Source organism: Papilio xuthus, unplaced genomic scaffold (genome assembly GCF_000836235.2).
Source record: "Papilio xuthus unplaced genomic scaffold, Pxut_1.1 DF826945.1, whole genome shotgun sequence".
Classification (NCBI taxonomy): domain Eukaryota; kingdom Metazoa; phylum Arthropoda; class Insecta; order Lepidoptera; family Papilionidae; genus Papilio; species Papilio xuthus.
In genome coordinates this window covers 6,771,192-6,795,409 of record NW_013531704.1, presented here as the reverse complement: position 1 = coordinate 6,795,409, position 24,218 = coordinate 6,771,192, and the positions used below count along the sequence as shown (strand labels likewise).

Genomic DNA, 24,218 nt, shown 5'->3' with positions numbered 1-24,218 from the left:
TTTTCTTGATATTACATACAGACACTCTAACTTAACACACTTTTAATATTTATAAGCGTATAGATTATTGGACTCGGACGTAAATCACTTAAAAACCTTCGTCAGTTCTATTTTCCAAACCCAAAATGTACCAATAGTTAACATAGGGATGTAATGTCGTACGATGCAAATGAGTTTGCAAATCAACGATGAGTTGGAGGACTGAGCTGTGCATAGCTGAGCCGAGTTGTGCTCAGCTAATTGAGCTAAGAGTCATTTGCTGAGTCTTTTGGAAGCCGCTGACGACGTAATTACATCTTTACACTCAATACTTAACGAAAGAATAATATGGATTAATATACATATTTTCTTTTGATCTCACCTTGGATTATTATAGACAGGATAGTACATGGTAATTTCTAGTTGAATTTGAAATTTAATTCAACTATAAACACTATTGATTCATTGTTTAAAATAGATTACCTAATAATAATATGTTATTTATGCTCACTTTACTAGCTTATTATTCTCCCTAAATCATTAAAATATGTAATAATAATAATGTGATTGAATTTATTACAATTTAATTTTTTTCCGTGTCGCAATACCATAAGACTTGTCTTAACTTATTTATAATTCGAACATCTTCTAGTTGTAGATTCATAAAGGGCTGTAGAGGCCTTTATGAATCTTGGCTTAGTCCAGCATTTCTCGGTCTATCTCTAGTATAGTCTTCCAATTAACTATTCCATTCTTTCGCGTCTCTATTATTTAAATAACAGTTTAAACATGGAAGGTCCATACTTAGCCAATAACAACGTATTGTCCACGTCTTGATCTCAAAGTGTTTACATACGCGGAGTGCGCCGTGTACACAAGGCAGACATAGTGGACATAGAGAAATTAAAATAATGCATATATTTTTTTTTATCTTAAAGTAGACTGATAACACATTTTTATACATTTATTATGCCACTTACTATATTTACTTTCCCAATAATATTTTACTGTGCTTTTTTCTAATACCTTAATGTTTAATCACACTGATTCAGTCTGTCCAGTGTCCAATCTACTCTTCCTATCGGCTATGCTGGTATATCACCTATATTACATGAATATAGTTGCCTTCTCATTTGATTAAATAAAAAAACATTTTTTTTATATAAAGGTCACTTATTAACAATATTGTCCGAACCATATAAAAAATATAGTTTAACTATGTAGAAAAAAATCTAATATTTTGTAACGGTTGTTCCAGAATTACCGTTCCCTGTGCACACTCAACTAAACTACGACTACCGACTACCGTGCTCTCGGTCCAGTTATTGACCTCTTTTCCTTTATTTTTTTTCTCTACAGATATTTTTTATCCCCCTCTCACTAATAACGTAGTATTTGGAAGATTAATAACGCGATCTAATGCATATCATTAATTTGAGTGGCTTTTCTTAAACGCACACAAGTCAAAACTGACCAGATAACTGTGAACTGTCATTTATGAATATAAAAATATTATAAATTTGTCTCGGAGGCAAAGGCTTTTGCTGTTTTCTGCCAATTTCAAAAATAAACTTTTATGCTACTAATATTATAGATGCGAATGTTTAGATGGATGGATGGATCATTGTGAAATTTGGCATAGATGTAGAACATAGAAGAACATAGAGGCTATTTAGTAAGTTTTTTTTTTAAAATATCGTGAATACGGAGTCGCAGGCGACAGCTAAATATAACATAACTGCAAAAAAATTCAAAGATATGTGTGATGTCAACCCGCACTGTCCAGTGTGGTTGATTATGGCCTAATCACCCCTAACTTTAGGTAGGCTTCAAGACCCACCGTGGGGGCATTTAGGGAGCTGACGATAACTTATAACGTATCCACTACTATAGAAACCCTATAGGATAGACTTGTGTTTGACTTCAGAAATTATTTACAAAAAGTATATCCAAATTGAAAACCTCTTCCATCTTTTAAGTTCAAATTATTCTCGTTTTCTTAACAATAATCAGTCTATGTATCAGCAGATTGCTTATTATTAAAGTTAATATACTTTATTCTTATTAGAAAATTATAATTCAAGTATAGACTAAGATTCAATAAAGTTAGGTTATCTTGTGTATATGAACTTGTTTCATAGGTCATCTTAATCTGGTCAGTAAAAGTGAAAAGTAACATTCTACCAAATTGTAGAGCTCGCGGTATCTCCGGATTTGTTTTGCGGCAACTTTACATAATGCATACATTATTACGTTTTTAGCTAAAAGGTGAGAGTTGTCAGGAAGTAGTTTTATGTAGGTTTTTTTTCTTGTAACAAGCTTAATAACTTAATGTATTTATCGAGGAAAAATAGTCTTGTTTAAACGTAATAAACTTGTTCCAATGAAAATTCTATTTCTATCCACCAAAATACACACGTCGTATTTTAATTTCGTTATGTTTTTTGAGCGTAATATTTGTGACATATTTTTTTTTTTTATAACACATGGTGGCAAACGACCGAGCGGCCACCTAAAATCGCTGAAATAGCGAAGTGACCGTTGCCCATAGAGATACGCAATTGCATATGCGTTACTTTAATCGACGGAGGAGAGGATGCACAGAAATAAAATATTATCCCTCCCCATGCATCCTCTCATCCGGAAAGTCCACTTCCGCTTCCCATCCTTCCCTTATAAGAAAAAGGGTGGGAAGGGAAAGAGGACTAAATTAGGCCTCCGGGACACACACTCATCAGACAAAACGCGGAATTGCTTCCACTTCACGCCTGTCTTCTGTGTGGTCGTGGTATTTCACCGGGCGAGCCGGGCCGATTCGTGCGAAGATGTTAAAGCGGGCTCTACCACTGTTAAATTAATCAAAATGAAAAATATTATTAAAATAACATTTGATACAAATGTTTGTTAAGAAATCTAGGTCATCCAAAAAACAAACGCGGTGATGTATTCTTTTATAAAAATAGTTTACAATTGCGGGCGTTGAGCATAATTCTGCACTAATGCATATGCAAATCACGTATCGCCTTTCATGCGATTCGTACGTACAGCAAAGAGAGAAAAGCGTATAAAAACCATCGAACAAAATCCCACATCAGATTTTAGATGATGCAAGTACCAATCTCTATCTATCATTCATTAGCGCAGCTCGAATCCAATACGACATTTTTTACAATCCCTGGGCACAAAGAACTTCCCACCCACACCATTGCAACACCTCGTACAAACAAAATATACTTGTGTGCGTACAGAAAAACTTGAAAAAAATCCGACTGACCCGCGCACACATATACAATACCGCGAAAAAAATCACCGACACAAAGAAAGTCTACCGAAAACTTCAATACGAACTTTTGTAAGCACACAGTATGGTACCCACGCACACATACACAAATCACAAGGAAGCTGCGTACGTGTGGGTGAGTGCATCGCGTCGCTACGCAGGCTAAACTTAGCGTGTGATGTATATTTCTGCCCACAGTTGCAAGACTCCGAAACTTCAGCAGGGCTCGGAAACACGGAACATACCCTTCGATCGATCGACAAATTTGAACTCTAAGAATACAGCATTAGGTGTATAATTGCTTGTATTGTGAGGGGCAGACGCCGTTTCGGTTCGGAAACAAAGGTGCGCAGCGCGGGTAGTTTTCGTATGAAGCTCGGTGGCGCGAGATGCAACGACAGACAAGCTTGTACATGTATAGCTCCGTCCCACTCGCACCCCCCGCCGCCCGGGGCGCAAGGGGAAGGGGACCGGGGGGAGAGTCGTGTCGCGTTGATGAACATTTTTCTCATTTTTTTTTTTCCATCATTTTACGCGAATCGTTTTTAAAGGGTTTCATCATAATTGCGACACCGCCAATGATTACGTCCGGACGACCGATAAGCCTGTACAATATCACTCTGTTCAATATATAACAAATTAATTGGGAAAGCTCTTCAATACAACATCGAAATAAGTACATTTTACTTATTAATTTAAACAATATGTACTATATTTGCATAATAATTATCTTTCTATGATACGTTCGATTTAACAATTTTTTTTTTCATTAATTACAAAAATTAAAAATTTTTATTCAATAAAAACCTACAGCCACAGTAATTAAATACGATTGTCTTTTGTTTCGTAAGAATTGTAAAAAAAAAGATCAATGTGTAATACTGGCAGTCATTAAATACGGTCCCTAAGCGTAAAAAAAAAGCAAACATCAACATCACTTTCCGTACGCATGTCTCGGGGCTGTTTGGCGGGAAACTTATTTTCCCGCCTTTCCTCTCCGTCGCCATTTCCTAAACTGTTTCACCAATTAGAATCTAATAAGAATCAAAAAAAAACTATTATTTAATTATTAACTTGCCTATTAATTAACCATTTAAGAGAATTAAACACACATTATATTTTTTAATATTATTATTATGTTTTATAAAAACTGTATTTTTTAAGATTCTTGAAGTAATTTTTCAATAAGAATATATTCTTAATAGAATAAGAAAATTTCTCAAATAAAATTACAATTGGAAAATAGAAAATATTTCAATAAAAAAATTGTTAAAAAAATGAATTTATAACATGAAAACGTTAGGTTTTATCCGTCCGTACGTTTCAGTCCTCCCGCTAGAAGGGGAAGCAAAAAAACGTCCGTTGAGCGCCAGTGTCGTTGTAGACGCGGCGTGGGCCGCTTGCCTCCACAAGTTTATATTATTTTGACTTACGTGTTTGATTTCGCGTAGAGTTTTGGACGGCGGTAAAGATGCGGCACCTAGTGTACGACAAATTGTGACTTTGGACTATACAACAACAAAAAAAACAATAAAAAAATGCAAAAACACCGTGGTATTTCGTCAAATAAAATAAATTCCGTTCGGCAAAATTTTCTTTAAAACCGCAACTAAACGCAGTTCAAAATAGCATTATTCTATTCAGTTTTATACACATCATATGATTTTAATTATTTTTTCATTGTTATAATTTCGTCACAAACTAAACCAGTTGTTTAATTATATGTTCTCGTTGATTTGTTTTGATTGAAACCATAACCAACTCTAGAGGCGTACAAACACTGACGGACTTGGGACATTAAAATTTAAGAGGAATAAAGAAGAGAAGTAAGGATGGCGCTTGCATCTTCTGTCAGCCTTTACTACTCGATAGTGCAGCGCGCGGCGAGGCACTATCTAGAAGATTATTGTCACACAGGTCAGTACAATATATTTACTATGTACATATAATATTATTGTATATTTAATCAGAAATAATCATTAATTAGCGTTTAAAAATAACCGGTTTTTTTACTTAACAAAATGAAGCTATTCTAAATTTAATAAGAGAGATTTTTTAATCTTGTTAAATTTTATGAAATAAAAAGCAATTTAATAATAAATTATGTTAACAAAAATAATATAATTATTATAATTTTAAACACAAATTAAGTAACAATTGGCGGGCTCAGATTTGAGTGAAGAATATTTTTTTAAAAATACAAAACTCCAATATTGTTTAAAAAACCCTTCATAGACGACAATTTTAATTGGCATTATAATTTTTTTTATTTTATTAATTGAATTAATTATTATTAGAATTATACAAAAAAAATAATTGAAACAATGGGAAAAACTTTAAACAAACAAAATTAAATTAAAAAATCAAGACATTTAAAGGTCAAAATTGCAAAAGAATTTTTAGCGGTTAAAAACGAATGCACCGCGCCGTCGGCGTTTGCGGATATTTCAATTTACGATTTCCAATTTGAATCTAAATTAAAATTATTAAATAAAGTAAACGTATTCAAGTGAGAATAATTAAAAGAATAATTGATAATGAATTTATCAAAGTTTCTTTATTAATTATTAATAAACGACATGGCGCGCTTTTTATTGAACAAAAGCAAATTTAAAAAATAAAACCTTTTGACTAATAAAGGCTATTTATTAGTAAATAACGTATCATTGAATATATTATAATTCGTTCGTATGCGTATTTTAAAGAATTGAGAGCAACTTTAAGTCGTCTGTAAGAAAATTTCACGCAATTGCGTACAATTTAACAATTCGTTAAATAAAACGAACATATCTTATAAGTTAAGAAAGGATAAATTAAGGAAAACAATTAAGTTAATTTGAAGAAGATTAAACTAAAAGTTCAGGATATTGTAATGAAAATTAGTTAAGCTTAATAACGCTAAGTTTAACTTTTAACAAAACTTAACACGTCTTTTTTACGATAACTAATTACTAAGGATTTTTAAATCTATTTTATTTTTTCAATTAGGTATTAACCGATGGTTTCTGAGAACTATATCTCTGTTTCGAACATATTATTATCTCTATTATGTCAAAGATAATGACAAGGATGATATGTTTTATACAGAGTTTCTGCTATCAGAAACCAACTTCAAGGCAGCTTACGTCACATAATTAAACAGAATTAAATAAAAATATTTTTTATAGAACGTCGGTGGCTCAGTGGTCAAGCACTTGACTTGTAATCTGCAGTCATGGGTTCGAATCCCGCCATGTACCAATGTGTTTTTAGATTTCTGACTTACATATGTACATTTACCCGACGTTCTTACGGTGAAGGAAAACATCGTGATGCTGCATATCTGAGAAGAAATTTAAAGATATGTGTGAAGTCAAACCCGCACTTGGCCAGCGTGGTTGACTATGGCCTAATCATCTTAACTTAGGATAGGCTCCGAGCCTCTCGATAGTGGGCTGATGATGAAATAAAAAAATATTTTTATTATAAAATAAAATACAATAATTTAAATATATTTATTAGAGTGACAAATTATAAATCTCATAACAAATCAATTGATTTTTATTGAAAGCTTTTATTATGTTTGTTTAGTAATTATTTATAACTATGAATATATTTTCCAATTATTTATGTTAAATTTATTTATAAATTCAATCTATATTCACTAGAAATCTTGTTCTCATAAATATAAGTACCTGGATGACCAAGCTTTGCTCGGTATTTTTTTTTTTCGAATTGTGTTTTTTGGAAATTATATTTAAGTACGAATTACTAATAAAATGATGAAATATGAATAATATTTTTCCATAATACCGATAGAAAAAGTTAAGTTTATGTTTAAGTTGATTATTGATAAAACACGAATAAAATGACATTTTCTAGAAATGATTCCTAGCTAGATCGATTTATCGTCCCCGAAACCCCCTATATACTAAATTTTATGAAAATCGTTGGAGCCGATTCCGAGATTCCAATTATGTATATACAAGAATTGCTCATTTAAAGATACAAGATGTATGTAGCAATTTATCACAAATTAACTTTTAAGCACAAAAAATATATTCAAGCGCGCTCGTCAAAAACAATTTTTATTACTATATTTAAGAATTACTTTAAAAATTATTTTAATCATTTTAATAAAGGTGATACTTGTGTTAAGATTATGGTTCACGAAAAGACCCTTAAGCTTTTTATTGAAGTCGTGTTCAACTGTTTTTTTTAATTGAATAAACCAGTGCTTGACCACAAACCCACTTGATAGTAGCTAAGTGATCGAAGGATTGTACGCACTAGTTTAGTAGATTATATACCAATAAATTAGATATATGACAGAATCAAAACAATTAATTTGAAATAATTTATTTCATATACTTTAATTCCAGACTTTAAGATCTGTTAGGAAAAAAAACCAACACTGTCCGATGTACTGGCACAACACTAGCCTTACTAAATTGTCAACGTTTACGTCCCCTCACTAATCATTCTGACACTTGACTTAGTAACAAAAACGCGCAATTCGCGCTAAATTTCTAACTAATAATGTCTAAATAAAGATCATACTAAACTTTATCTTCCTAAATGGTTAAAACATTTACTTTAAAAAGCATAAACAAGCAATTCTTTATTACTATTTTAAAATATTATGCCCTCAACTAGTGTATTACGTGTAGATTTATGTATTAACTGTCACCCGCGACACCGTCAGCGCGTAAAAAAAACTGAATAAGTAAGTCTACGTGTTCTTCAAGATTATGTTCTACATCTATGCTAAATTTCATCACGATGTAACAAACATCCATCCATCAAAGCTTTTGTGTTTATAATATTAGTAAGATAAGTAACGAAAGAATGTACCAGGACCGCATCAAATGGAAAGTCTTAATTTCTGACAATACGGAGTTACGGTCGCAACTAGTATGTGAAAAATACACTGAGGTATTTTTCAACAAATTGACTTATCAATATTATTTTGTTAGTGCGTTCGGACTAACAAAAACTCTATAACACGAGCGAAACATAAAACGATGTATAATTATTAACAAATACATTATAAATATTTTTATTGACCACCAAACACCAATCGCCCTTTACCGCGAAACGAGTACACTCGCGCACGACACGTATAAAATTAATATTATACAGGACTTTTATTATATTAAATGTATTTTCAAAACTATAAGCTTATTTACGATTAACTACGGATTTAATTCATACGTTTTTTGTCATCGCTTAATATTCGAATATTAATACTAACTTTAATGACTTTTGTATTAGCATCAGAAAAAAGTTTAAGTTGGGTTATAACTTACTAAAGAATGAAGAGTTAAAGTTAACTATTGAAATTGTTAAAGAGTTGCCGAGTCATATCAAAATTCAAGCATTATATGGGATTAGTCATCTATGAAATAAAGAAATATTTGACAAATATGAACAATGAAGCATCTGCTTCAGAATAATTATAAAAAAAATCAGGAGTATTAATTCTAAACTAAATACTCCATTTGCTGGCCCCAAAAAATGAATTCTTGTAAGAAACCATATTAAGTAATGCAACTGGTCACTAAATACTTCCAAATTACAAAATGGTCAGTTTAAAAAAAGAAACATTGTAACAAAAGGACTTTCGAACGCGTCCATACGTCGTCGGAACCAGTCGCGATCCGGCGTAGTCTATAGAAACCAGTTCGCGATAATCGCATCGGCGTGGGCTTGCGTTTATATGCAAATGCGTTGCATCTCCCGCACCAAAGGTCAAGGTCGAGCCACGCTAGACGTGACGCTGACACTTTTGTGCATATCTGTACCATCTTGTTAACAAAGTAAGGGGAAAGTGACAGCTGTCTATGCTTAAATACTGAAATATCTAAAGGAACTAAAGAAGAAAACAAAAGATAAGACATTTTTGAATGACTAAGAAATAACGAACAATTTTTAAAAATTATTATCATTTAAAATTAAGGGATTGTATTTAAGTACCTCATTGTATGTAAAGTAACAAAAAAAGTGTTTGAAGACAGAATTATGTTAAATACGAATCCGTACTGCCTACCCCTTATCAGTCTTGGAATTGTTTTTCTTCTTTTTCTAAAATTGTTTAAAAAGGAACGTTATTTTCATATAATACTATAAGTACTGTGATACACGCTAGACAAGTCTACAAGTCGCATAATATGGAGGTAACGAGGCTTCAGAAGGCTTTAGAAAAACATGTATATGAAGAACCGGCTAGCAAACTATATCGGGAATAAAATACACATTTGCTACTATTTATAGATTGTGTAAAAACTAAGCTGAAACATAACAGATTTAATTATTAAAAATGTTTCTTTAGCGTTGTTTTAAAGGTTCAATTCAATGTAATAATCGTTTAATTTTGAAAAACTACACATTTACATTTTTAAAGCAATACTTTGTCATCTTTTTTTATATTTGCTTTGTTCCAAATAATTTATTATAATAAATGTAAGATTTGAATTCATGCTATTAAATTTTTTATTATGATTTAAGCTATTTTTAGGTAATTTATTATAAGAAGCTATTCTAATCTAGCTTGTGTCTTAGACAATTAAAAAACATATACTTACAAATATAACCTCAGTAATGCATTTATAATATTAAGCTAAAAATATAAACTACTTAAAAATTTAAAAAAAATCGTAAATTCTTATTAACACTTTTGTTACCGACTGTACACCAATCCGATTAGCCCTTATAGGTAAGCGGTAATTTGTCAGCGATCAAGAGTCAGTGAAGCAATGTTCCGCTTCACGCTGCCTCGGTAATCAGGTGATGATATTGTCACGTCTTACTTCTGTTAGGCTCTGTCGCCCTGGTATAAACATCCCGTAACAAACAAAATATTTTTACCAATTAATTTTTTTATATAGCACTCAAAGTGTTATATCGTAAATACACTTCGTTACAACTTGGCAAAGAAGCAGGCGGTCACTTAAATTCGCCGAAATAGCGAAGCGACCACTGTCCACAGATCCTTAATTGCAAATTCGATGGCTTTAAACACTGGAGAAGGGATCGTACAGAAAGGGTATATTTTTCCTACCCATGAGTCCACTCCTCCGTCCAAAATACTTCCCCTTTCCATCCTTTCTCTATAAGAAAAGGGTGGGAAGTGACGGAACGCACCGACTGTCTTTGAATTTGACGTTCCAGAGCCTCAACGCAGAAACAAAATATGTTTATTGTTTTTCATTGGTGCGAGTTGAAAGTTTGGTTCGCAACAAGACTTGCTACCAATGTTATTCAAGATTAAAAAAATCTTAATACTTTTACATCTAGATATGCATTAAATATATCTCACAGGTAGAAAAGGCGTAGATCCTAACACAAAATTATTATGCATACTAAAGTTTGTGTGTAAAATTCGCTATATCGTTGTCTACATTTGGTAAGGACTTTTAAAGGACTTCTCAATGATATGGGTCGTAATTAACATTTTTATTTAAATAATTTATGATTTCTTGATCAAGAAAAATACTGCATACAATAGTGTATAAAATACGATAAAATACAATATCGTTAAATCTTCTCATTTTAGTTCTAAATATAAAAATAATTATGTGTATTCATAAACGATGTTTTTGTTATAATATATGTCTGATATTTGTCTTTACAAATTAAATACATAACTGTTCGTTTATAATAACAACAAATTAATTCGATTTATAATTATACTAGTTGACGCCCGCGATTCCGTCCGCGTGGAATTAAAAAAGATATAATTAATAGCCTAAGTGTTCACAGACTTTGTTCTATATGTATGCAAAATTTCATCCAACTCCGTTCAGACGTTCTTGAGATCCATCCATCTAAACATTCGCATTTATAATATTAGTAAGAAGTAATATTTAAAATAGGTCGTTTAAATAAATAAAAATTAATTCACACCGCTCCGCTGTCAGTGGCGCCCCACCTCATCGTAGATTAGATCATACAAAGTGTTCGCTCAAGTGTCCGCGGTCAGACGCGACGGCCGGCGACAAAAACTTTATAACGGTAGCATCGTGTAATTGCGCTTTTTGTGCTAATTTAAATGCAATTTTGTGGTTCTTTTATACCAAATAACTTATGTCTGACTATAATAGTTGTTGCTATGGTGTATTATTTGCGTCACTTGTATCAAGAGTGTAGACTGGAGTCCCTAGTGGTCCAAAGACCTAGAGTCGGTATACTAAATAAAGTTGAGAGTTTATTAATTGAAGAAAAATATAACATTCTCGGATATACTGTTCCTTAATTAGAGTTAAGTCGGTAATAGAATTGCAGTGAGCCTAGCACGAATTTGTGACAATCGCCTTCTTATCGTCATCGTCATTTATGTCAAAATTAGTATTAGATTTTTGGCATACTTTTCTCCCGATAGTGGCGCTCATACAAATTTTGTCGATGACGATACGATGGTTTGTCACAGATATTCGTGTTAGGCCCTCGTATGTTAGTGAATGACTCGGCGATTGAGACGCAAGTCACGTGTCGCACCACATCGACAGAGTTTACAAACAGCTGATTAGTGGCAACGGAAATACGATAATGAGCCTCAGGCAACACGCTTACTGTTTAACAACACGTCTTTACAATTACACATACTAACTGAAGTAAAGATGAAAATAAAACTCGACCAGTTTTCAAATGATTTTCTTTCTAACTCACCTTTCTTACAGTTGACAGCTTTTGTGCGTGTTATGTAGATTGTCGTCATCTTTTATAAACAAATATTATGCACTCAAAAATCATAACAGATATGTAAATCAAAAAGCGAATGCAAACTTCCTCAAGGGTTCGTGAACTGAAAATAGAAATATCAAAGGAGCTTAGTAATTATACGAGTTATAAAATTAGATCAAAAATATATCATAATACAATCGTGTAAAGTATACTATTGCTTGTACTTATCCTCTATGTCCTTTAAGGCTGGTATCAGGGAAGTTGGGGAGAGGATAACGGGCGCGTTATGTTTACAAACACACGACGCGGAACGTGCGCCCTCGCGTGCCTGATAAAACGTGCTTAGAATGTGATAAGGAGTGCCGACTTTACGACACACTTTTGTTGCCATTAAAAAAAAAGTTTATATACTTTTCAGCCAGTAATCGATTCATAATTGTTTTATAAATGATAGAACTTACCTTTTTTCGCAAATTTCAATTAGGTCTGATTATCTTCAGGGATTTTGATGAGGGCAAGAGGGCATTTGTTAACTTTATATTTATTTCAAACTAGCTGTCGCCCGCGACTCCGTCCGCGTGGATATGTAAAAAAACTTAATTAGTGTGACCTATGTGTTCTATCAGACTATGTGAGATCCGTTCAGCCGTTCTAGAGATATCTTCAAACACCCATCCATCCACATCACATCCTTCTAAACGTTCGCATTTATAATATTAGTAAGTTAATTAAAGAGGCATGAATTCGAAAAAAGTAACTAACACGATTTTCTTTTATATATATAGATTAAAAAACAGTTTCAATTTTTTAAGCACTCAATCTGGACAAAAGATCAAACTACTGAAATAAAAAAAATTAAGACACCAAGACAAATAAAAAGTAAACAGTAAACTTCGTTGGTAATGTTTTTAGACGCGTAAGTCCCATCCACCTGTGTACGCGGGTTGCGTAAGGGTTCGTTTCACCCCCGCCCTTGAACTTGAGCGAGTGGCCCCAACTCGGGTCAATACACACCAATATTATTATTCCAAGCCGATGTGTAACCCTCTTTATTTATTACAGATGGGGACATCATTGCGATTTGATAAAGGCATTACTATTTTTACAAAGGGTGATTTTTTAATAATAAAAAAACTTAGGCAATTTTTTTTCCTAGTTTGTTGCATTTATTAGAAGTATTACATAAAAAAAACTATTATATTTAACTTTCTTACCGTAACATTAATACTTTTAACATAACCCTCGGTTTCTGAAACCAAAATCTGTCATTATTTTTGAAAAAACAACGGTAACAATATTTTTCTCTTTTCGGTCTCGGAAACTCACAGTAAACTAATTTATTCGTACCTTTTAGTGCTAAACCTAAACTTAACTGGACATAATCATATCACAAATTGTTGGTTAATAAAGTCTAATGTCAAATTGTTTGTCGGCTTTTCAAAAATATGCTTTGAAGTTCAATTTAATAATCAATATTGAAATATTAATCGTGACAGGTAGGTTAATCTTATATCTATATATACAAAAACCAATTGCTGTGTGTTAGTCTCGCTAAAACTCGAGAACGACTGAACGGATTTATCTTATCTTGGTCTTGAAATGTTCGTGGAGGTCAAGGGAAGGTTTAACAGGTGAGAAAAATTCCAATAATTGCCGGGAAAACCCTAAAAAGCCCTTTTCTTTTTCCCACATAAATGGAAGAATAGATCTCGCTGAAACTTGGCATAGATGTAGAACATAGTTTGGAAGAACACATAGGTTTATAATTATGTTTTTTTTAATTACGCGCGGACGGAATCGCGTGCGACAGCTAGTTCATTATAATAAAGTCATCGGAACTCTAAATTTAGGAAAACGTGATTTTAAAATTATAACAGAACAATAGCATGCTTTGTACAACGATTTGATTAAAGATATCATTTCAAAATATCTCGTATCTATTGACCGTAATAAATTGTATCGTTCATATTCTTAATTATTTGAAAGTTTTTATGTTATATTACTTTAAAGAGACCTTAAAGAAAGTTCAAGTTATGTCTTTTTGGGAAATAAACTTGAGAACTTAGCTTACATAAGTTTAGTTGATAATCATAAGGAGGGATTAATCTTTGTTAATCCTTCAATAGTTAAAAAGAAATGATTATCACAACACGATTTTTGAACTACTCTATAATAAATTTTACTAATATTATAAATGCTAATGTTCGGATGTATGGATAGACGAATGTTTGTTAGAAAGTATCTTCAAAACGGCTACATAGATCTTGCAGAAATTAGGCATAGATATAGAACATAGTCTGGAACACATAGGCTACTATTTTTTTTAGTTCCACGCAAACGGACTCGCGGACGACAGATAGTCTCGACATATATTTGACATTCAAAACAATTCCTTTCCCATTAATTATATTTAGATAACGCGACTAATTCGCGTTAACAATATTGTGACATTGTAATAACAAACAGAGGGTAACTATTTCTAGGAGGGTGTCTATTCACTATTGAGCTGGTTAGTAACATATGTCGGGGCAGATTCTTTCCGCCTTGTTGAACTGACAAAGATAATTCGACTTGACTTATTCTGAACTAATAGATCATTGTGTTTAGTTTTTTGATGGTATTTTTATGGTTTATTGGTCGATGTTATTAATTGTTTATACAGGAACAGAGCGTCGCTGGCTTAATGGTTTCAGCACTTGACTTGTAATCTGCAGGTCCTGGGTTCGAATCCCGCCTTGTACCAATGTGTTTTTCGATTTCCGATTTACATATGCACAATTATCTGACGTTCCTTCAGTGAAGGAAAACATCGTGATGCAACCTGTACATATCTGAGAAGGAATTCAAAGATATGTGTGAAGTCAACCAACCTGTACTTTTACAGCGTGGTTGAATATGGCCTAGTCACCCTTAACTTAGGGTAGGCTCCGAGCCTTCGGTGGGGACATATAGCTGATGATGACACGAACAGAGTGATAGTAATTTTATAGCCAAAGTTACAGGAGTTACTGTGGGTTTCTGAAACAAAAAAACCCTGTTTAAGTTAATGACAGGGATGACGATATGTTTTATACAGAGATTTGGTATCAGAAACCAACCATTAAAACATTAGACACTAAGCAAGCAAATAGTACCAAATATTTACTTAATCCGTGCAAGGTTCCAATATCATAACAGTTAGAATTATTAACTTATCATAGTTATTCACACAAATTACTTAAGATACCCTTCTTCTTCTTCGTATTCTTCATTACTGAAGGTCGTGCTTGTCCTGGTACGCTTCAACGGCCGTGTCGACCAGTTGCCTCCACGCCGTCCTATCTTCGGCTTGTCTCAGGGCAGTCGTGATACAGGGCAGGCAAGATACCCTATTTCGGTTTAAAATCTATGTAGTTTTATATTCATACTAGAATCAACTACCGTAATGTAAAATCTACGCGACGATATAAAACATAGCAAAACAAATAAGTCATAAAACGTAGACAAGACGGTGTATTTTTGTGTAGAATTCAGTTTATGTGCGGCACGGCACGTCGCGTGAAGATCGGAGCACGCGAGGGTACGGTCACACTGCAAGCGTGATACACGCTAGCGGAATAAATGCAAGAATTTATCTTATTTTTTTTTAATAATTAATATAATTATTTATTATTTGATAAAAACTAAGCTAAGATTTTTCCGATGCTTAAACAAAACATAGGATATTTTCGTCCCACTCCCACATATTCATTGAAAAAAAAAAGTAAGATAAATATATTTCAGTTTTGCTAACAGAAGTCCACGGCTGTGTACGATTCGGAGTATTTTTTGTATAAAATATTATACAATAATGCTATCAAAATCGCTTATAGTTGGGCTCCACCTTTAGTCTTCAAGTTCTATTCGATACAGCGCTCCCGAAGTTTTGTGATTTGATATCGGCAGCTTTATAGCATGTACTAGACGACTTATTTATGACTATTGACTATAACACGATCGTGCAAGCCTTTTAAAACTCTATTCCAAGTAAATAAGACTTATTTCTAAGTATATTTGTGGAAATATAGTTTCATTAAATTAAAAATTATTTAATTAAAAACAACGCCATCTAGTGACAAACTGAATGAGTTAAATTTGCATTGTCAGTAAGACGCTGAAATTGTTTTTTCAAAGCACTAATTTTAAGTTGAAAAGTTGTAGTACTTATGTGTTAAGTATTAATTTATGTAAATAATCTTATTTTACTTCCTTTAAAGCCTTAATAAGCTTGTTGCTACAAAAACGAGAATGCGTACAAGGCCTTAACTTATTGCGTACTTCAGACACTAAAGTCTTTAAAAAAGTAATACGTAATTTAAATTATGTAAACAAAAATATGTAAACAGTTCGTAAATAAATAAGTAAATAACAAGTAATTAAATAATTAATAAAATAACAATTTTATACAAAAAATAATTATTAACATTTTAAGAATTACTTATTCAATTTACGACTATATTTATTCATACACTTGTGATCACATGCGACTTCGTCTGCGTAGAATTAATAAAAAAAGTTCTGTCAAAATCGGTTCAGTCGTTCCGAAACCCGTAACAAACGCTGCCTTGAGGACAAACATACGGACAGAAAAAAAAATTAAAAAATTGCTTTTTTTGTTATTAGTAAGACAAATACGATGTGTACGAAATATGATTTTTTTCTCGATATTACATACAGACACTCCAAATTTATTTATATGTATAGATACAAATTTCTTTTACTAATCTGTTAGAATTAATCCTTTTAAAACGCGGCCGCCAAACTTGTCGCCACAGTTTGTCCTTTATCCACAAACAAAGGCTCGCCCAGACGACCGTTTTTCATGACCTTTTCTTTCTTGAGCACTCCCCTTTTCTTACCGCGAACATGGAACTAAGAAAAGATGCTAAAGTTGTCTTTTATGACTAAAAGAAAAGTGACAAAGACTATCATGATAAAGATTATTTACTAAATAAGTAATTTACATACTAATTCTGAGTTATTAAAAATTATAATTAACTAGATGTCGCCCGCGATTTCATCTGCGCTGTATGAAAAAAAACTTAAGAAGGTTGCCCTAGTCTTAGAAATTATTTTCTATGTCTGTGCCAAATTTCAACGAAATCCATTCTCCATTCTGGAGATACAATCTAACAAACATCCATCCATCCATATATACATCCAAAATCATGCATTTAATATTTTAGTAGTCATTTCGGAACATAACCGTACCCTAACTCTATGATTTTGAGTCGTACAACATCTGCAGACTTCGCGCCATATAAAAAAAATGTCGCACATGTAAGTGGATGCATTGAACTTGTGCCGAGCACTTGTCTGTCTGTCCGTCTGCTTATTGATGTCAAGTAGCAATTGCGTAACGCACGGGGCACGGTCAATGCCGGCCTCGCGTTCACTGCACCCATTTGCATTCGTTCACTACGGCTAAAATATTTACTCCTTGCTATCTTATCTACATCATATTAATTTTTAAAAAAATACTGCACCTTTATAATACTACAGAAAAAATAATTACATTTAAAATCTGTCAATATCATCAAAGATCTGTATGTCTTTTTCATATTAAAAATAACATCTGTCAGTCATTTATAAACGATCGTCTGATATTTCTAATCTGCAAATATTTAATTTGCAGTGTATTATGCAACTACTTATTATGTAGTATATAGATAAATGCAAAGAAATTCAAAAATATGTGTGAAGTCAACCCGCATTGGGCCAGCATTGATTATGGCCTAGTCACCCCTAACTGAGAGTAGGCCCTGACCACCTCAGTGGGGACGTAGGTACATATAGTGAGCTGATAATGGTGATGATTTTGTATTAATCATATAAACACTAGGTGACGCCCGCGGATCCGTCCGCGCGGAATTAAAAAATCGTAATTAGTAGCCTATGTGATCTGTGTGATGTGATCTTCCAGACTATGAGCTACATGTATGCCAAATTTCATTGAGATCCGTTCAGTCGTTCCAGAGATAACTTCAAACAAACATACATCCATCTTAATATTCGTATTTGTAATATAAGTAAGATTACATCTTAAAGAAAGATAAAAACAAATTATAAACAATGATCGATTAATTTTGATACAAACCGCTCGTAATAAGTCATTGCCCTTTTCGATTCAGTAAAACATGTTTATTAAATTCGCAACGAACAGAATTCAGTTGCTAAAGATTGTTTATTGACATCAATTACAACTTTATCTTTTGATGCGACAATTTCATTAAATAAACCGTTTATATTATCCGTAATCCAACAACTGTGGGTTTCTGAGAAAGAAATCTCCGTTTAAAACATAGCTGTCGCCCGCGGCTCCTTCGGCACAGAATAATAAAAAAACGTTATTAGTAACATCTGAGTTCTACCAGACTATGTTCTATATATATGACAAATTTCATCGAGATCCGTTGAGCCGTTCTGGAGATATCTTCAAACAAACATCCATCCATCCATTTGAATATTCGCATTTATAATATTAGTAAGATTGCCATCTCTGTTTTGTCAAAGATGACAGGGATGACGATATGTTTTACAACAATTTTGGTTTCAGAAACCCACGGTAACAATCAAAACCGTAAGCTGGATACCTGTTATCTTGATTTTTAATTATTGAACAGAAATAATCGTACCATTTAACGATTTTCAAATGTATACCGATATTTTAGCATCGATGATGGCATCATCGAAATCGATTCGAGAGATATCGAATTTGTAATCAACAGAATGTATTTAAATTTTGATTATAGCTTCTTTAGCATTAATGCTTAATATTTAATTGCACAGTACATCGGAATACTCCCTAATACAATGTTTATTATAAAGTCCCTTACAAATATGAAATGTGTACGCTGTAGCCCGCGACTCCGTCCGCGCGGAAGGAAAAAAACTTAACTATTAGTCTATGTGTTCTTCCAGTCTATGCTCTACATCTATCCGTTCAGTCGTTCTGGATACATCCAAACATTCGCATTTATATTAGTAAGATTATTTTAAGGCCTTTTAAGACCTATAACAGGCCGGCAACGCATACAGTGTTGCCAATGTTTATGGGCGTTGATGTTCGCGCTGCCCGCTTGCTTTGCCCATATCATAAAAATTACTTAAAACTGAAAATCAAGTTAAACAATTGTACCTTGTCTAACTTAAAGAAATGTATATTTGTACAATTGCAACACTTTCTCTCGACACGCTCTCACAAAGCTAATTACGAGTATCTTCAAATTACTGGATTAAAGCACATTTGCTCAGATTTAAAATAATCTCTATCAAATGGCTAGAACATGTGTCATTGTTTAAAGATTTACATTTACATGTAAATTGCATATAAGTTATTTAAACCAGCTTTTAGTACTAACACAGTGTTGCCATTGAAAATTACTCTTATCTTACCATAGACAATTCAAAAAGAAAAAAAACGATTTAATACTAATAGCACGCTTAATTTTTTTTTGTTCCACTTCTATTTAAAACTTAGAATATGAACAGGATACAGATCCGGTGAGGTCCATTGTAGGAGAAATAATTTGAATGGGCGATGATCCGAGTCGCGAAACCCTGACCTCGGCCGGCTGTCGGGGCGGCGCGGCGCGCGGCGACCGTCGCAAGTGGCTCAATTGACCGCGCGGATGTGACGTCACGCACGCACTTCCGCTTATAATTGCGTCTGCGACTCAATAGGACGCCCTCTTCAATTAAGATGAGCGGGAAAAAGCGCGAATTTATTCGCACACAATGCAACTATGACGTATACAAAACATAATCGTTAAACTCCCTCGCCGGGTTTTAATTGCAACTAACAATAAACTGTACCCAACATTTAAACCCTAGCACCTTTCCATTACACTAAATAACCATTCAAGCTGAAACTGTAGACTACCTCGAGTGATTCTAGCATTTTCAAACCCTTAATACAGTTTATTAATGAAATTACAAAACTAACAAAAGGTGCGGCTTACCCCGACAGGTATTGTCGTAAGGGGCCACCTCGAGGCAGCGCGAGCCTTCTACAAAAAGTAAGGCTCGACGACTATTCAAAGCTGTCGCCTGGCAACACTGAAAAATGCATTCGAAAGACAAAAGCGGGCTATTACGGTCCCGGGATTAGCCCTATTGACACTACGTTACCAATTAAAAAGGGAGGGGTGCTTTTTCGTCTCGGTTTTTTCAGCAGACGCTTTTTCAGGCCGCGGGCGCGCCCCCCTGGCGCCCCCTAACCCCCCACTGGCTGTACAGAAAAATCAATAACGCAGCACTTTTTTCCGCGCGTAAAGCATGCACCGACACGAGCGGTGTGTCTGTGTGTGTGGACGCACACGTGCGCGCGCTGCATTGGGCTGTCACTGTTTTTTCCTTTGGCATTAAAATTTGCTCGAAGCGCGCTCCCCCGACTTTACGTGCCTTTGATTAGGAGAATGCACCTGAACGGCTTACGCAATATGCGCTCTTATTGTTATGCTGATTTGTTTGGTTGAGTGGAACTTTATCGAGAAGGTTCGCCGGCAGAATTCAGAGAAAATGCGCTTATTTGACTCATTGATAGTTAACAAATAATATTACTAGAGTTTAATTTATTAAATCACTTTTTTACTCTTTCTGTTGCTGCTTAATCTGCTTCCTAAAGGAGAATAAAACATAACTGGTTGTCTTCAAGGTTTTTATACTCTTAAATCTTAATAACAAGTTCTGCAAGGAATTGTCGCTGAAGTGAGAAGCAAATTATTGAAAGGTACTAGCAACCTGTACTGGTCTGGTAACTAGTCTCGTTTTAGCAGCTTTTATGTCTGCCAAAGTGCTTGCGACCTTGGTACATATTGGAAGGGCTTCCGCGATACAAGCTAAGTCTTAGGAAGTACATATAGTTCCAGCAAGCAAAGCTCGAAGGAATCCCGACGGACTCCGCGCATTTCCATAGATCGCATCGTGGCATCCGCACATCACTAATTGCGAACGCAGACTAACGTAAAAAAGCATCACATCTAAAAAAGAAAACTCTTTGCACATTTTTATTTAGCGACGCTCGTGACAGAAGTGGTTCCGTCCCGCTTGCGCCCCATTGTTCCGCCGCACACCGGCGCGGATCTCGTCATCAGTCCATCTTTGTCTGCCGCGTCTTTTTTTTTGAGTGTGCAAAAATATAAAAACGCCGAATCGGGCGGCGGCCACCCCCCTAGTGTTTACGCGGCTGCACTAGTGTGGGTCGCGCGATAATGCTTGTTTTAGGGCTTTGTCCGATCATAAGTCAATACTGTGGAGATATTCCAGTTTGCTAAAGTGTAGCTCCCGGCGATGCAATGCAAACGAATAATTATTGTAACATTTAAGTAACTAATCGTCTGTAAAGACAAAGGCATAACATATTATTACAATACTAAAAAGTTCTTAATCAAAAATATCGGATTTATAAAAAAATATAAAAAAACTTAATAAGTAGCCGATGTGTTCTTCCAGGGTATGTTCTACATCTATGCCAAATTACAGCAAGATCCATGCAACCATTCTGGAGATACCTTAATACAAACAACCATCCATTCATTCAAACATTTATGAAGAGGAAGTGTAGAAAGTGCACTTACAAGGACAGAAGTCAAAAATTCAACACAACTTGTGCATAGACAAAAACTGCACACCTTTCTCTGCACCTTTCACCTGTCTATTATCGCTCTGTTAATCATAACAAGTGGTCAGAGCAAGTGTAATTTGAAAATAACTCAATCAATTATCTAGCAATAAATTCTAGACGAATTTGTAGACCATGTTAGTCATAGTTGATTGACTACAGGCATGTTCACCACATTAGTAATACGGACTCAGTATCTACGGAATCAGTATCTGCAATACTCAGAGACGTAAAGTCACCAAGGGAGACCTTAGTGTAGCTTTAGTATTAATATACTTAGATACTATTAAACTTTGTATGCGACAGTTAAATGGTTAATTTGGTTTAGGATTATTTCAAAATAATTAGTATGTAAATGTTATAGGATAGTAGCTTTTGCCCGCGACTTTGTCCGGCGGAATAAAAAATCTTATTATAAACGAAACTCGTGTCTCTCAATGATAATGTAGGTAACTTGCTAATGGCAAGAATTTTATACGTAACATACAAAAATACAAATATTTCCTCTTTATAATATTAGTATAGATATTTATATTTAGTTGGTAAAAAAAAAACTCCACTTGACTATTCTTTGTTCAAACAAAACATGAATGCGTTAAATTTAAATAAAAATACAAAACTAATGATACAGTTTTTAATTGTACTTTCATTTTTTGATTAATTACCTGTCTTGTTACTGCTATAGTAATTCAAGATTTATTTTATTTACTGGCAACACTATGTTATTTCATATGTTATTTATTTAAAAGTTCATTGACCTACAATTCAGTTTCTCTCTAACATCATCATTCATCATAACATCTTGTAAAAAATATAGTCTATGACACCCGACATCCTAGCGTCGGTGGCTCTTAACCCCTGACATGATTTGTAATCTGCAGGTCCTGGGTCCTAATCCCGTCATGTACCAATGTGTTATTCGATTAACATATGAACATTTATCCGACGTTCTTACGGTGAAGGAAAACATCGTCATGCAACCTGAGAAGAAAATTTAAATATATGTGTGAAGTCAACCCGCACTTGGCCAGCGTGGTTGACTATAGCCTAATCACCCCTAACTTAGGGTAGACTCCCAGCCTCTTAGTGGGGACGTATAGTGAGCTGATGATGATGATGTCATCCGGGGATAGTTTAGCATTCCAACAGTGAAAGAATCTTTTAAATCAGTTGTTTCAAAATGCAAATAAACAAACAACCAAATCAGGAATGATTTATAATATAAATATGAACGAAATTTTAGTAGTATTTTTTACGATAGAGAAGGCTGGTAGCAAAAATAGCAATTTTTATTAGGTTTTATTTAACTTTTTGCTAATACATTAAAATTATATTGATTTTATGACATTATTTTGCAAAACACGCCGAGTGCCAGTGTTATGTTGTGCTACAAAAAACTGTTTACATAATGTTAGGTCAGTGATGGGAATAACCAGCTAAATAACGTAAAATAACGTTAACGAATATAATTAGCAGTTAAAAATATTCCATTGTAATTAACTAACACTGTTTTTTTTACAATAACGAGATGCAGAAATGAAGATATATTTTTATATTTCATTTTGTACTCACGGTTTTGCTTATTGCGCTTGTGATCTTGAATTATTCATATTTAATAGATCTTCACGCTTCAGGAATGATATTTAAAAGTCTAGTTATGTTTTTAATCTGAGTTTACACTAACGAAACATCTGTAACAAAAGTTCCTATCTCTTGAATTATTGAAACATTATTATACAATTGTATAAAAAAGGTTAAATCACTCTGATGAAGGGACCTCTATGACCTTGAAACTAGTCGGTGCCGCCACCGGACTTACGTGAGTGAATCAGCCGTTTCAATATCACCTATCCTGTCTCTATTATTCATTTATGTCTGTTTCTAAAGTTTAACAAATATGATATGTTGGAAATGATTCTAAAAATATTAATTTACGAAGTATTAATCAAAATATGTTTGTCATAAATACAAAGAATATAAATCAAACGTTTTGACTTCACTTTTGACTAAACATTTATTTATAATCCTTTTATTAATCTATGCCTTATTTATTAATATTTAGTAATAAGTACGACATTTGAAAAAACTAAAAGAAAATCAACATTCAAAGTATCGATAAGTAGAATCAAAGTAAGAAAAGTTTGACACAGTGAACAATGTCCGAGAAACATTTCTTTCTCCCCTTTGCCGTTTAAATAGAGAAAAAAGTTTCCATAAAAAGTTGCCGTGTGCCGGCGACCTTACGCAGCATCGTTTTATTAGGATCGCCGTGGCCGGGATCCTTACCTCGTAACACACTTTCTCGGGGACTTTTGCCTTCCTTTTTGCATCTTTCCTTCTACTGCAAACTTCTCTAGCGTTGCCAAATAAGTGAAACACAATTTTAGTTAAATAACAATTTGGTTATTTTAATTTTGAATTATACCCTAAGTGTAGATTTAGTATGATTTAAAAACGCACCAAATATCACTTAATTTTATTTTGATCGACTTCTAGAGTCCAAGTTTGGTAAGCACATTTATTCAAAAGTTATAATAAGATTCCTGTCTCTGCAGCCCTGACCACTGGTTGTTTGAGTCATGGGACTCCGCAGCCAGTGGTGCTCTATTTTTAATAATAATTATATTTTGTATATTTTTTTATTTTATATATGAAATG

The 24,218-nt window shown here is 33.7% G+C and overlaps 1 protein-coding gene across 2 annotated transcripts in view; it reads left to right on the top strand.

Moving 5' to 3' along the window:
• The first annotated feature begins 4,648 nt into the window (after positions 1-4,648).
• jim (zinc finger protein jim) overlaps positions 4,649-24,218 on the top strand; it is a 43,845-nt gene continuing 24,275 nt past the window's right edge. For both annotated transcript variants that reach the window (XM_013316802.1, XM_013316801.1), the window contains exon 1: positions 4,649-5,176. In XM_013316802.1, the coding sequence (XP_013172256.1) occupies positions 5,092-5,176 (85 nt within the window). In that variant the 5' untranslated portion in view covers positions 4,649-5,091. The remainder of the gene's footprint in view (positions 5,177-24,218) is intronic.